At 37.7% G+C, this 15,034-nt stretch overlaps 2 protein-coding genes across 4 annotated transcripts in view; one reads left to right on the forward strand and one right to left on the reverse strand.

Annotated features, from left to right (window-relative positions):
• The first annotated feature begins 2,026 nt into the window (after positions 1-2,026).
• Positions 2,027-8,918, forward strand: LOC149739204 (uncharacterized). 3 transcript variants are annotated; one of them, XR_016384657.1, is made up of 4 exons: positions 2,027-2,349; positions 2,409-6,011; positions 6,645-6,749; positions 6,825-8,918. XR_016384657.1 is itself a non-coding variant. In XM_089875156.1 (2 exons), the coding sequence occupies exons 1-2, from the start codon at positions 2,179-2,181 to the stop codon at positions 2,712-2,714; spliced, it is 477 nt and encodes a 158-aa protein (XP_089731282.1). In that variant the 5' UTR covers positions 2,027-2,178; the 3' UTR covers positions 2,715-8,918. The 3 variants fall into 3 exon arrangements, 1 of the variants encoding a protein (XP_089731282.1); XR_016384656.1 differs by having other exon boundaries at positions 2,409-6,749; XM_089875156.1 differs by having other exon boundaries at positions 2,409-8,918.
• LOC149739205 (basement membrane-specific heparan sulfate proteoglycan core protein-like) overlaps positions 3,947-15,034 on the reverse strand; it is a 47,851-nt gene continuing 36,763 nt past the window's right edge. Inside the window, exons 48-69 of the mRNA XM_089875151.1 lie at positions 14,811-14,951; positions 14,237-14,392; positions 13,867-13,992; positions 13,494-13,609; positions 13,095-13,245; positions 12,638-12,780; positions 12,191-12,314; positions 11,582-11,694; positions 11,104-11,242; positions 10,658-10,770; positions 10,157-10,289; positions 9,861-10,042; positions 9,268-9,541; positions 8,681-8,917; positions 8,017-8,339; positions 7,435-7,621; positions 6,867-7,111; positions 6,470-6,563; positions 5,817-5,989; positions 5,413-5,544; positions 4,963-5,131; positions 3,947-4,707 (exon numbers count right to left, since the gene is read on the reverse strand). Of these exons, the coding sequence (XP_089731277.1) occupies positions 4,484-4,707; positions 4,963-5,131; positions 5,413-5,544; positions 5,817-5,989; positions 6,470-6,563; positions 6,867-7,111; positions 7,435-7,621; positions 8,017-8,339; positions 8,681-8,917; positions 9,268-9,541; positions 9,861-10,042; positions 10,157-10,289; positions 10,658-10,770; positions 11,104-11,242; positions 11,582-11,694; positions 12,191-12,314; positions 12,638-12,780; positions 13,095-13,245; positions 13,494-13,609; positions 13,867-13,992; positions 14,237-14,392; positions 14,811-14,951 (3,695 nt within the window). The 3' untranslated portion in view covers positions 3,947-4,483. The remainder of the gene's footprint in view (positions 4,708-4,962; positions 5,132-5,412; positions 5,545-5,816; positions 5,990-6,469; positions 6,564-6,866; positions 7,112-7,434; positions 7,622-8,016; positions 8,340-8,680; positions 8,918-9,267; positions 9,542-9,860; positions 10,043-10,156; positions 10,290-10,657; positions 10,771-11,103; positions 11,243-11,581; positions 11,695-12,190; positions 12,315-12,637; positions 12,781-13,094; positions 13,246-13,493; positions 13,610-13,866; positions 13,993-14,236; positions 14,393-14,810; positions 14,952-15,034) is intronic.

Here is a 15,034-nt window from a genome sequence, read left to right on the forward strand (position 1 = left end):
ATTGTTACATAACTATATACTAATAACAATGCTGTGTGAGAGTTAAAAACGTATCTGTTACATTTCTCTGTATCAATAGACAATATGCCATTGTTATCGCATACTTGCGCGCATTGTTACATCAACAATGAATAGTAAAGTTAGCTTACCAAAACACAGTTTAGAGAAGAAATTAAAGCGTAAAGAGAGAAAACATTTTCAGCCAGTTTTAGGCAATTTTAGTACAAATATCAGTATATAGTAAGGTGGGGAAGGCGGGACACCTTAGCACATAATATCCAAATGTCCTGATTGTGTTTTAAAGAAATTACAATGGCCTATTGGAGTCGTGCAGATACGGTGTTATAATTCCTTGAATGTTCTTTGTTTTTTTACTACCAAATCGGACGAGAAATAGAATGAAAAGTTGTCCCATCTTCCCCAACCTTACTATATTAGCTTTAGCGAGTAAAGTTTAATTCATAATTTATATCAAAAAATAAGATTTACAGCGACTTAGTAAAACAAATGCTTACAATGTGTAATAGTTCTGGCGAGCACTGGAATTTGTCATAAGTCAAAACTAGGACTTTGCTCACAGAAGTAAAAAACCTTTGTTTAGGTTCAAACTGCTTACAATGTGTAATAGTTCTGGCGAGCACTGGAATTTGTCATAAGTCAAAACTAGGACTTTGCTCACAGAAGTAAAAAACCTTTGTTTAGGTTCAAACGTTTACCAAATTTAAGTGTCAAAACTGGAATAAGCAGCCAAAGCTATTGTGTCGTATAACTAATAAAACGACTAAGCCTACATTGCCAATATTTGTCGTCGTTGTATCAATATGGCTTATGTAAACTCTACCGTATAATATGATCGCTGCTGTAGTACTGTGTGTACATTATACTAACTACTAACGAACTCGGGTACGGAGTTCAGTTTCACGCTGTATGTACACATTCATACATGCTAGTTCTATGTATTTCGCAGATAAAGCCAGGGTCGTGAGGCATTTAAATGACATGCAGAAACTACCAGAAAATGTCTAAAACGTAGTATGTGTATAAATACACTGATCGTCTACGTAGGCCAGGCAAAGTTAATTCAGTTGTTTCTGTATAGATGAGCTCCTACATTAAGATTTAGGCAAGAGTCCACCACTACCACATGTCTATTTAATCTGACTATACATTTAAAGCTAGACCCTGCTACGTTATATTTTATATACAGTGACATTTAGTGTCACATTATACATGCTATGCACGGTAAAAGGGCATTAGCAGAATTACGCTATGTATTCCTATAAAGTTCAATTAATTGCTATAAAAATGCATAAAAAGTCTGCAAAGTATATAAAACCTTGCATGTTCAACACATGTATGCAATAACACATCAGTAACAAACACTATATAGTAGAAATAAACAGACTAAAACACAGCTACTGTACTAACCTTCCAAATAAAGACTTAATTCAAAATCTATTAATTTTGCAGCAGATTACGAAGCTCTAATTAGATAGATCCTGACTGTGCGAAGTAGACTTGAAATCCCTTTCCTGGCTATGGGTTTAGTATCGATTGTAGACCTTGCTAAGTAACTAAGTATGGGAGAATGTTTCTTGTATGCCCGGCCATGCATCACAATTAGGCGGTTGCTTGATTTAACTGAATTGTTTTATCGCGTTCGGCAATTCTTGCGACGCTTTTCTTTGATAAGCGCCTGTGACGTCACAAAAACGTCTGTTGGATGTTGTTTGCGGTTAATTCCAGATTTTCGTTGTTTTTAACTGATTCGAAAATAACAATTCATTTATGTTTTAGTTTATAGTAGGGTGGGGGAAGATGGAACACCTTTTCATTCTATTTTCTCGTCCCATTTGATAGTAAACAAAGAACATTCAAAAAATGATTAAATCGTATCCTTACAGCTCCCATAGACCGGTGTTAATTGTTTAAAACACAGTCAGGATATTTGAATATTGTGTGTTAAAGTGTCCCATCTCACCCCACGCTATATATAACATGTTTAATACGTGGTAACTTGTCAGCAGGCACGAGGTGTATTAAATAGAACACTTGTGTTGTAACAAATGTCGTTACCCCGCCACGCAAGGATAAGTAAGCCACATTCATTCATACTATTCACATACTTTTTTTAACAGATTTATAAAACTTGAAGTTAGCTCTATTAGGTCACTTATAATGACGTCAAGGCCTACACGAACGAGTGTACAAGCTCGCCTTCATCAAATAGAAAGTGCCAACGCCACGAAAGAACATCTTTCTAAAAATCCAAATATCGCTCGTAAGAATGACGCCAGTGATGACGTAAGCAGCGATGACGACACGTTCGCATTTGGAGATTTAGTAAAGGTTAGAATATTATGACAGAAGTAATCTTTCCAGCTTATTAACTTGTATGTGTGACGTAGGCTCTGACGTCAGAGGGTACGTCATCAGGGGGCATGAGCGAGACAGACGCATTGAAGGAAGCTTTTAAAATATTGGATTGTGACGAAGATGGTTACATTACACTGTCGGATCTCCGAGTGATGATGTCAGAGTTTGATGACGTCAGTCCCGATGACGTAAGCGAGGAGGATTTGGTTGAAATGATAGCAGCGGCAGATTTAGAAGGAAAGGGTAGAATTGACTTCAAAAGTTTTGTAAACGTTTTAAAATCGAAGGAAAAAGATTCAAAAGAAAAGAAAAAAAGCACTTCCAGTAAAACTGAATAACTGAAAGAATATAACTTGTTTTTTCCTTGCATGGCGGGGCAACGACAATAGTTATAACGCGGGTGTTCTGTTTCATACAACTCGTCCCTGCTTACATGTTACCAGAACATAGAAAACTGTTGCTGAATGCTTTTTTTCTGTACAGCTCTCACTGACCACTACAAATATTAGTGCCTTGCCTATAAGATCACGTATACTTCTACAGTAGTGGCAGCACCAAGCCACGTACCCGCACACTCTGTGCTAAAGTCAGGCGCCAACCAAAGTTGGTCTATACTAACTTTGGCGCCAACTATTGTCCCACGGCGCCTACTACACATGGTAGGGTGAGGGGAGATGAGACACCTTATCATTCGATTTTTCATTCTATTTTCTCGTCAAATTTGGCATAGTAAACAAAAAATCAAATAATTGAAAAACCGTATTTTTACTCCCATAGACCGTTGTGAATTGTTTAAAACACGATCAGGATATGTGAATATTGTGTGTTAAAGGTGTCCCATCTTCTCCTACCCTACTATAGACGCTAGAAGTCACTTTGCTTGCCATAATTATCACTGTAAATATTCCTTCAATCTTCCACATGTAGTTGCAATCTTTATTTCTTTCAATAAACTCGCTGTCTTACTACATTGATCGTACGTATGTTGTAAAATTATAGTGATTGTAACGAAATACAATGAGAAACTTTCTTCCTGTGATTAAAATACCACAGAAATGAAGAAACCTATCTAGATGCTTCTCGCTCTAGAAACATAAACAACTAACTAACTGGTTAGTTTCAATGGTGTTTTGAAAGGAATATGATTTCTATAATATGTTAGTGTTTCCGGTAGTTCTATACATTTGCAATCACTTGCCTATTCATCCTCACGGCAACGCATAGGTATTGGTCAAGCTGCGCTAATAAGCTTAAGCATAAGCAAGTATGGCTGACAATTTACTTTACAACCCTCGAATCCTCTACATTCCTTTTATCAGTCAAATACTTCAACATTGTGCCCTGCAACCAGCCGATATAAATATCCACGTGTATCTGTGCTTTACTACTTAATGAGACACCATATGCCAATCTTGAACCTATGATGTGTGCTATACAGTTTTGCATGTATGCGTCCTGCCGCACACCGCACACCGCACGTGGCGCTCCCGTGCACCTCATGCCCCTGTCAAGATAAATTAGTGCAATGACGTCATCGCTGTTACGTCACCAACGAAATGACGTAACAGAGTTAATGTGTAGGATGTTGTATTCAAGCAAGTGTGTAGGTCACATAGAAATATTATATGAGATATTTTGGCAACTTGATATTAAGAGGCACTTGTTATAATGAGGCCTGTGATCCAATAATACGTCGATTGTTACGTATGACACAAGTATAAATAGGCAAGAGTTAGTATTGTGACGTCATACTCTGCTATGGGGTGAAACAATATGCTGATGAAAGGCTAACGATGGTAGAATATAAAAATAAACAATAGTGGCATTGTGACAATGATAAACACTCCTATTGTTTGCAAACAAAACAGCTCAGGTTCATTGAAGAATTCAATCTTCCTGATTTATCAAAAATCTGAAACGAGAAATCAAAAAAAAATTCGAAACAAGAAAAAGTAAATTTTGGCGCAAAATCATTGTACCATTATAAAACGTAACAATCTGTGATTGTATTTTCAATGTCGTCACGGTCTTATGACATCATTATATGACGACATCATAATTTTGATGACATCACAAGCGGCAAAATTTCCTATCCCAAGTTCTAGGTTCAGTTAACCCCCCGGTGTTGGTTGCATCTCCGGATATTCACTCGCTCGATGGCGACAGAGTGGCTGAAGTCGATCGTTGGGGAGGAATCGTCGTCAAGGTAACGAGACCCAAGTTCCGAGGCTCGAGTTGGGGGAATACCCGTGAATCGTAAGTTACCGATACAACCCATAAACCCGGTCGTATAGCGCCCTGCGGTGGCGAATATCACATCTGGAGCTCCTCCTGTGGTGATTATATTATAAAGGTTGAATTTCCATTAAAAACTCTCTTTTCATTTAACCATTTTTAATATTTTACTGTAATCAAAGAGACAAACCAAAGCTAAATATTATCATTATTACTCAACCCCCAGGTTGCAACTATCTAAATGTCATTGAGGTAGCTTATAGTCACTAGATATTCGAGATTATGAAGTTCAACACAAGTCAATCTATTCTATAAGCCACTCAAGTCCTCACAATAACACACCCCACCCACCTACATATACCCTCCCGGGTGTATTAGCCATTGTATGCGACCCTGGTGCTTGGGCAGCTACGGGGGTTGGCACGTCATCCAACCACATGAGTGCTAGAGAGCCACGTCTAACGATGGTCACATGATGCCATAACCCGTCAACTACTGGGAAGTCACTTACTGCTCGGCCCTGTGATGTCATAATGATGGTTATGACGCATAAGTTATAATATTAAAATTTATAAACAGTTCAGTATTCTGTAACCTAATCTGTTTTAACGCCTCAGTTTAAAAAAACTCAATAATAGAGATTCTATTCACTAACTGAGGTCATCAGTGATGCACACCTGAGAAAGGTCATCAGTGATGCACACCTGAGACCTGGGGTGCAGGACTATTACCCCAACACCCAAGGTGCTACCATCTATTCTAGACCCCACAATTCTAATAAAACACACATACAACACTAACCTGCCCACCCCCAAGATCAAACGAATAAACTAGTTTTGATTCCTGAATTCCAACAGAAATATAATCTTTGCTACGACCTCTATGTGACCTCTTATGTAAACGAGATGTTTCTGATGGCTCAGATGTTAGATCCTGTGAAAAGATGTGGGGTTAGAGGGTTAGAGGGGAAAGACAAATGTAAAATATTTATTGTAGCGTAGTGAGGCAATGACCCTCCTTATAAGACAAGAGTTTTGGGACAAATCCAGTTTCTAGATTGGAGCAACTGTCTTGCAACAAGACATAATGGTGGCGGCAACAAGCCTTGAACCCGTAACCTCAGGGTTATAGGCAGGTGCGCTAGCCACATATTTCTATAGTATATATAAACTTATTATTTGCCGAAATATTTTATACTTATTTACCTCGCCATGGAATAACACAAGACCATCCGGTGATGTAGCTCGTATGTCGAAACTGATCTGCTCAGCACTGCCATCGTGTGGGAAAGTGGTGGGTGCGAACGAGGCGAAGGAGTCGCCCGAGAACCTTGCTAAGTGTCGGGGAGGAGAAACACCTGGAAACACTGCTGCTTCATCTGAAAAGCAACAGGCAACACTGTAAGGTGGTTGAAGTAATAGGCCTATGCGGAGGTGCAAATATCCAGAGTGCAAAACTGCAAGTTAGGGATTTGGAGTGGTGGGAAAATACGACCCTAAATCTCAAGTTCTAGAATGTATATATACAGTGCTGGGTGGTTGCTTTTGAGTGACAACCCTGGTTTAAATCTAAGAGGGTTACTCAAAACAAGTCTCGCCAAACTATGGCAAACTTTTTGTACTCCTGCAAGGTGTTGTTTAACCTTGAATAGAATGAATGTTGCTTACTTTATCCTTGCGTGGCTGGAAAACGACAGTCGTTATAACACGGGTGTTCTGCTTCATAGACCTTGTACCAGCTTAGCCAGCTTACGAGTTACCAAATATGTTACTTTGTAGATAATATTTTGGAGAAATTTTTATTTTTTGTATAACTTTTCACCTTATATTATTAAGCAATATAAAGATACTAATAATACCTTGCACGCTTGGTTGAGGTTGTACTTCACAAGATCTCGTGTTTTTCCTTACAAACATTTCATTGAATGGGATTTCAATGTCATCAATGCGTAACTGTGATGTCATAAAGAAGTAGTATGTTTAATATGTAATGCTTAATAATACGAACCATAAGAGTGAATATGCACTCTGCAGATGTAATACAAGTGTCTAAGATATATGTAGATAAGCAATCATATTCATTTTGGAGAGATGAAATTTACAAAGGGTTGGATTTTAACTTGCAACATTCAGATCAAGGTGAGATTCATGAAACATATTACAGTGTTTTACGTTATAATACTTGTTTGATTTGATCTTTAATTATATTTAAAGGGACAAAATAATTTGAAATAAACCAACACATCAACCACTCACCTCATCAATACAACCATCGAACCCGTCCCTTACATCCACCCTTGGCGGGATTCGATCCCAGTACCTCGAGCCTCCCACAAACATGGGAGCATCCAGATAAAGATCGGGTGAAGATGAAGTCCTCCCTCTTGCCACCGTCCTCCCATCAACATCCAACCTTCCACGGGACCTCCTCCTCACAGCTCGTATCGTGTGCCATGAACCAACCTGCAGTTGCGACATCGGGGAACGAAGGACAGCAACATCTGATGTGGAAATATGAGTTTACAATATAAACTTACATTTCCATTTAAACTTTATATAAAACACAAATAAAAGAAAAACCAATCCCACAAGTTTGACTCAAATGGGAATGAAGTGTATGAAATAAAACATCTACATTGTAACATTTGTCGCTTTCCCGCTATTTGAGGATAAATTGGTACGTTAACTTTGATTCTACATGGGTCCCACATCACAACTCCATCAGTACCAAGCATTAAACCCTTTGTCCTTTGGTTACGATGCACAAGTTGTGGAAAACAGAACAATACTATTTAAGTAAAACACGCCCTCCTTTCATTCTTACCATCTCCCGATCCATATCTGAACTCTACCGCCCCCGAGCGGATGGAGAGTGAGACGAATGTGGTTGAACTTTGACCTCCGTTGTAAAGAAGAAGCCCGTCAGCATCAGATCGACGGCGGATACGCATGACGACATCTGTGCGTCGAGGTTGGGAAGCGTTCATTGATGATGTCATAATGTATGAATCCTGATGTTATGATAAAAGTTAAATATCGTTTGAAGTATATTTTTAAAATATTAACCTAATTTGTTTTTATTAAAAAAAGTTAGTTAAGAATCTGCATTTGTGGGAAACACAGTTTTAGCAAGAAATTTGAGCACAAAATACATCATTCTTAAAACAAAACTACTAAATTCAAAACAAGTAATGACCCTTTAGTTTTACAAAAGCAAAAGCAACTGCGAATCAGCTGATAAATTATATTTATAAATCTTGATATTAACAAGACTAAACAAGTCAGTATAGTAGGCCCGGGGTGAAATGGTACATGTTTTTATTTTGCATTCATCTTACCCCACAGTAATATACACACTGTATAGTTAAAGGTCACACAACAAGATAAACACCTCCACCCTACTTACCCTGTTAAAAGCCACAGCAGCTCCAACATCAATCGTTGTTTCAGTTGTTGTGATTATCGGTTTCACACCAGGGTGTTCCCCCACAGGTACTTCCCCTCTACCCACACTTATGACTTCACCCGCTACGAGATTAGCAGGTAGTTCCCCTACACCCCTAACTTCAAGGAGGTCGGGGGTGTGGGTGTTATCACGGAACAGCGTGTTTATACTGAGTATAGAATGAACCTCACAGTTCACCCCACTATACCCAGTATTGCATGTACATAGATATCCAATCTCTAGGTTGAGATCAACCTCACATTTACCGTGCGAACCACAGCTACCTGGGGGGGAAGAGAATTGATATTAAATGACATACCATTTTATTTATGTCTTGAAATACACTTGCGGAGATCAAATTAATTAAAATTAATAGATATTTAACAAAATAACAACATGATGCCAATAAAGAAAATTTAAACAGCGAGACACTAACACATCAGACAAAAAAGAGAAAAAATGGCAAAAGTAAAAAAATAAAAGGATGAGAACAAAAAATATATATTAATATAGGTATAAGATCCTTTAATCTGGAAAACTATTGAACCTTTTTGCACAAAATTCTGAAACTTGTTTTTAAAAAGGCAAAAGGGATGAAAAGCAACATTTACCACACGAATCTCACCTTCGTTACAAAGATCCTTCTCCACAAACTGACAATGTTGTCCCACATTCCCCTTCATACATGAGCACATGAATCCTTGTGAAGATAAGTGGGATTCTGTACACACCGATTCATGTAAACACAGAGATCCATCGTCACCACATGTGCGACACCTAACCACTCCTATCATCTCAGTGATGCGAGATGAGGAACCAAGATCAATGGATGCGGATCCTACTTCCACCTGGCTCATACATCCTGGTGGGACAAAAATAATCTTTTTAAAAAAAATCGTTAAAAAATTTTTTTTTTGTATTTTTAAATACGATGGCCAAGATCAAATAATTAAAACAACAAAGGTTCTGTGCTGTGTCTCAGTGGTTTGGTGCTTGCATCGTAAACTAAGGCTACTGGAATCAATGCTATACTGGTAGAGGTATATGTCCTTGGGAAAGACACCTAATTACTAATGAGTTGTAGCACCTTGTGTTAGGGTAATATACCAACTGTGGCCCAAGTCTCATTTACTATGACTTGCTATGCTGTGAGGCATCACTTGACATACAATACAGAACTAACCACACACAATATACATGAACCCCACTTACCATAAAAACCCGAATCAGAACCCAACATCCTCAACCCCTCAGGTAACGACCCCCCAACAGCTGTGGGGACTCCCCCAATATACAACTCTGACCCCAGGTCCAATGCTCGGAACTCCCCAGGGGATTTCCCCATGACAGTATCCTGATCGTTGACCTTTAGTTGACCTTTACGTTCTTGCCTTGACACCCACACTGTGTGCCATTCACCCTTCGTAATAGGTGTAGTCCCCACAATATTGATAGGACCTGACCCCACGTCAAACATGAATGAGACCTGCATGGAAATTAAAAATTAATATGATTTTTATTAATGATACTTATTTTGTTTTCCTGACCCAATTTTTTTTCTTATATTTTTAGAACAAACCCACCAAAAGTCATGTCTGTTTATCCAAACATTGCAATAGCTTCAGCAACTTGTCTGTGGTCACACAAACATGGTGACTCTCACTTCTATTTTATCCGTAAGTGTGTTATAGCAACTAAACTTTTCCAATCTTCCATACCAGGTCCGAGGGACAAAATAAATTTATTCATTTACCATAACGTTGGGCGGCATTCATGGATAAGCCATTGGATACATCAGCTCTTACCTGTCCATCAATTAATGCAAGACTCATAAAGTCACCACCCCCACCATAACCATAGAAGATGATACCACTTAATACATTGGGTTTGAAAGATATTTTGATGTCAAACTTTGTGTAGAATTCACCATCGGGTATGTTGAGTGTGAGATAGGAGAGAGGGGTTTGCGAGAAAAAGGGAAGGAAGGCTGTGGAAGAGAATTGTTTATATAGAAAATGAGGGTAAAATTGAGAGATAACTATACAAAAACACCATTTATCAGTTCTAATATCCATGTTTCCAGTTTAAAAACACAACTCACCATTCACAACAACATCCACTGAAGTGAAATTGGACCCGGCAACACTAGTAGCATTACAAACATAAACCCCGCTGTCATCCACTTTAACGTTGTCGATAATTAATTCATCGGAACTGGATACGAGACTTCCATTCTATGGATGATATATGATGTTTATGTGGGTTATATAAGATATTTATGAATTTCTACTTTTTATTTTATATTTATTTAGGTCAGAGTTGCCCCATTACTTTAACACCCAAATAACAATTACCGTCTTACAATATCATAAGATGTATTTTATTTCATACGGATGAGATTCTATGGAAACATGCAAGGTGACTTTAGTTTTATCACAGAGTAGGGTGCCGGTCATTAGTTATAAATAATCTAAAAAAACTTGTTTTTTTTTTAATTTCTAAATAAAAATTACCGAACCCATTTCTTCTACCCTAGAAAAAAAAGATTGAACCAGATAATTTTAGTTCACAACCCCAACAGACAAAGAAACACCAAACTCACCTTTGCCCAAGATATTGTTGGTGTTGGATTCCCGGCGGCTGAACAAGCTACGGACAACCGGTCACCAGATGTCACTGTTACTATCTTGTTTTCAACGGTTGCCACGGGGACAGCTGGAATTAATATGAAGTTGTGTCAATTAAGTGACAAGTGACAGGAGGCGCAATATGGAGAGTAAAAATAATTCTAAGCTACAAAAAATGCAATATCTATATTATATTGTCGGTTGGAGTATCATCGCATAATGGTCCATGTTTTTGGTCTGTTTTATCGTCGCATTTAGTGGTAAACAACGAATATTTACAGAATTATATAACCTAATCCTTGTGACTTAATATGGGCCAATAACAAGCTGGCTTATTAGTAAGGTTGGACTAATTTTTAAAATAATGAACTTTTTATGCAAAGTGATGACCAATAAAACACACATATAACAGAATACATACTATGAACTGTAATGGTGATTGAATCTTCACTACTTCCGGCAACACTGGAAGCAAGGCAAGCATAAACTCCACTGGCATCACTAGTTAGGGAAGGAATGAATATATGACCAGGTGTTTCAGTGATTATTTCTTCACCATCCTGTGTATGAGATAACAAGTGTTTTTATGATGTCATAATACATTCATACAGGCTCCATAGCAATGCAGTTAAAGCACTTGCCTCTTGAGCAGAAAAACAAGTTTGAGGTTTGATGCTGCTTGCAGGAAAAGAACCCACAAAGTTCCAATCAATGTAGAAAAAGCCCACGTAGGAGATTCATATTTAATTTCAATGTGAGTTATTTTATGTCAAGTTTTAACCAACACGCTTGTTAAGTAATGCCCCGTACATTTTATTTATGTTTTAACAACTATCGATGGTTATTCCAATTTCTACCTATGTTGACTTAAGGAATAAATATTAATATTCACACAGCACCTTAAATATGGTAACAGTAGGCATCGGTACACCAGTGCTTGTGCAAGTAATGTTTGCGACATCTCCTTCATTGTAGATTGACTTATTGCTGGATATTGTTACAGTGGGAAGGGCTGGGAATATAAGTTGTTTGTTAATGTTAATTACGGTTTATATTTCTACTGCTACACCTTTAGCATACAATATCTAAATATCCTGATTGTGTTTTAAACAATTAACAACGGTCTATGGGAGCGGTGAGGATACAGTTTTGTAATTCTTTGAATGTTCTTTGTTTACTACCAAATGTTGATTATGACAAGTTTATTTTCATTATAATTCTGCTGATACTGCTACCAGGCATAACGATTTTTAGAAAACAATTTAACAAATATAGTAGATTGGGAAAAAACAGGCATTTTTCTTTTCTTTATCGTTCCATTTGGTAGTAAACAAAGAAAATTTACAGAACGATATAACTATATCCTTACGGATCTAAAGAGCGAGTTGTTAAGTGTCAAAAACATGATTCGAAAAATATGAGTTATTATATTAATCCATCTTACAGCCTGATATCTGTCTAGACTCTTAAAAGGTTTCAGTGTTTCACAATTAAAATATTTGACTTACAATGAACTGTCAGTGTTGTGGTAGCAGAAGATGAACCAATATCATTGGAAACACTGCACTCATATTCACCACCATCAGTTATTGTGATGTCATGAATCATCATTGTGTTGTCATCTGTTATCACCTGTGTGGGAATGAGAGTTGTTTTAACACGCTTATGAGTAACCTCGTATGTAACTTTGTAGATAATTGTTTTTTTTTGCAATCTTTTATTTTTTAAGTATGGCTTTTTAGACAACTTTATTTATTATGTTTGGCTTTAGAAATTTTAGACAACCCTTAGGCCCTCAGCATCAGGTATATATGACAGCATTAACCTCAGCATCAGGTATATATGACAGCATTAACCTCAGCATCAGGTATATATGACAGCATTAACAACTGTTCCACAGGGTTGATATATACTCCCATGTTCATACACCTCATGCTCGCTGCCAAACAACCCACCCGATCAAAGTCAAGCTCGCTCCCGTCTACTTTTTTCCACACGATGGCAACGTTTTCATTGTTTTGGACGGAACAAACGAACTTAACGGATGAACCAACCTCTTTGGTGACCTCTTGTGGTGAGATGGTAGCGACAGGTGGTTCTTGGAAAATGAAGACAATAATTTTGTATAAAAATTACATGAATTGTGTACTGTACTAAATTGTGGTTAGTTAATTATATAAAGATTTTGAATTCTTATACTACTTTTAATTTGCCAAAATTTCTTTGATTCTAATTTTTGTGTCCACAGTATATTTCACCCTTCCTTTGTTTGACCTAAACCTGGGTTAAACAAGACTTCATCTTCTGTATACACAATATTCTATTCTATACCCAGGAGGTCCTACAGCGTGGCACGCTATGGGACCAAGGTTTTAGGCCAGGATTGCTCATACCCCAATACACAATACATACTTGCAGCAGTTATAGTAAGAGTAACCGTGGCAACCCCAGCATCGTTTAAACCCTTGCAAGTATATCGACCAACGTCAGTATCGGGGTTGAAACTCGTTATCTGCATTCGACCACCAGATGTCAGTACAGTGCTCGACATTTCACCAGATTCCTGAGATTTATAAGATGTTTATGAATCTAGGGACATAGTTTTGCTTTGAAGTTTGTTAGAAGTTAGGGTATAATAGTCACCCACAAAGTTCCATACGTGGTAACTCGTAAGCTGCCACGAGGTGTATAAAACAGAACACCCGTGTTATACTCTATTATTACCCTTATTTTTAAGCAACGTGGGAATACATGTTACTTTTATTCATTAAAACATGCTATGGTTTAAGTATGGGATATAATGTTTGATACCTTCATCCAAGAATAAGATACAGGCAATACATCAGATGATGAGCAAGATATTGAATATGATGTTCCTTCAACTAACTTCATGCTGGGGGAGGGTTGGATGGATAGTGTGGGGGGTTCTGTGGGTGGAAGGGTTGGTGAGGTTAAGGTAAGTTCTGTAGAGAACCTTTAAGATATAAGAGGTGCTGCACGGAGATACAGGTTTTTAATCATATATGCTATTTTGGTCATAAATATATCTTGTATATCAGGTGAGTGACATTGAAAAACCCAACCTTGAAATATAATCCATATTATATCCATGAACTGCCTGGGTGAAATAGGTTTAAATATATCAATACAAACAAAGTTCCCACACTATACAACAACAACCCACCTATGATAGAAACTGTGACGGTTTTGGAATCTGATCCCAACACATTAGTAGCGGTGCAGGTGAATTCCCCAACATGAGAAGCCGATAGACTTGGTATGATGAGCGTTCCTTCAGTTTGGTACCTTCCTGTGAGTTATAAACTTGTCTGTATGATTGTTTTACATTTTCAAGGGTCTGCGCTGCCACCATTGTGGTTATGTTTAGGTAAGATATTTATCAGTGATTGTTTCAACCCAGTGCACCAGTATGGGCTGTTAAAATTGCAAACCATACAAAAAATGAAAATAAATAGTAATAATCACGAATCAAGTTATAAGGAATCATTTGATAATTAACCAATCTAAAATTTTCCAATGATTTTAATTTGAACCTTCTGGTAATTCTCCGTTATGCTTTGACCACTTAATAGTAGGAGAGGGCTTTCCGGTAGCAACGCAACGTAACTCTGCTTGGTTACCCACAATGCCCTTGTATGTGGATGAAGCGATTATGACGTCAGGTTCGCTCATCATGAGTCTCGGGTGGACTGGGGAAAAGGATGTTCAATTATGTTTAACCAACTTTAGCGTTTTTGACAGGTGGTTTTACAACATATTAAACAAAACAAAAACAGTTTCACAAAAGAAACAATTAATTAATTACACCCCATTATTTTCTCTGTAACTAAGGACATACAACACATTCACTTAATCCATCAAAGTAAACAAACCTCGAGACTTAAATAATCTATCACAACCACAATAACAACCACTCCACCAACCCAACTTACAAGTTTTATAAACCATGGTCTAAATCGCTCGCCCCATGTAATGTACCGCTGTAAGTAGGACCTTACTTTATACACTACCCCATACTTAAGTAACCATACTAACAACTTATAAACTGTGGCCTAAATCCCAGCACCCACGCTATGATAGTCCTTACTAACCACACAAACCACTTACCCATTACCACCACAGTAACAGTGGATCTCCCAGCTTCATTGATTGCTTCACAAATATAATCACCAGCTTGATCTAGTCTTACATTGGATAACATGTAACTACCTGAACCTCGGCGGTAGTTTGTTAGTTGTTTCGACATGCCTGAAATAGAAACATTATATGTACTCCTCAGTACTAGTACTATACATAAAGTTACCTTTGGTGTATATGTACTTGGGAAAGAC

This window comes from Ciona robusta, chromosome 3 (assembly GCF_009617815.1).
Source record: "Ciona robusta chromosome 3, ASM961781v2".
In the NCBI taxonomy this organism is placed as follows: domain Eukaryota; kingdom Metazoa; phylum Chordata; class Ascidiacea; order Phlebobranchia; family Cionidae; genus Ciona; species Ciona robusta.

Bases quoted from the DNA above. Each gene is read 5' to 3' on its own strand.
- LOC149739204 (XM_089875156.1), top strand. From the start codon at position 2,179: ATGACGTCAAGGCCTACACGAACGAGTGTACAAGCTCGCCTTCATCAA. The intron at 2,350-2,408 runs GTTAGAATATTA...TGTGTGACGTAG, and splicing joins CATTTGGAGATTTAGTAAAG to GCTCTGACGTCAGAGGGTAC.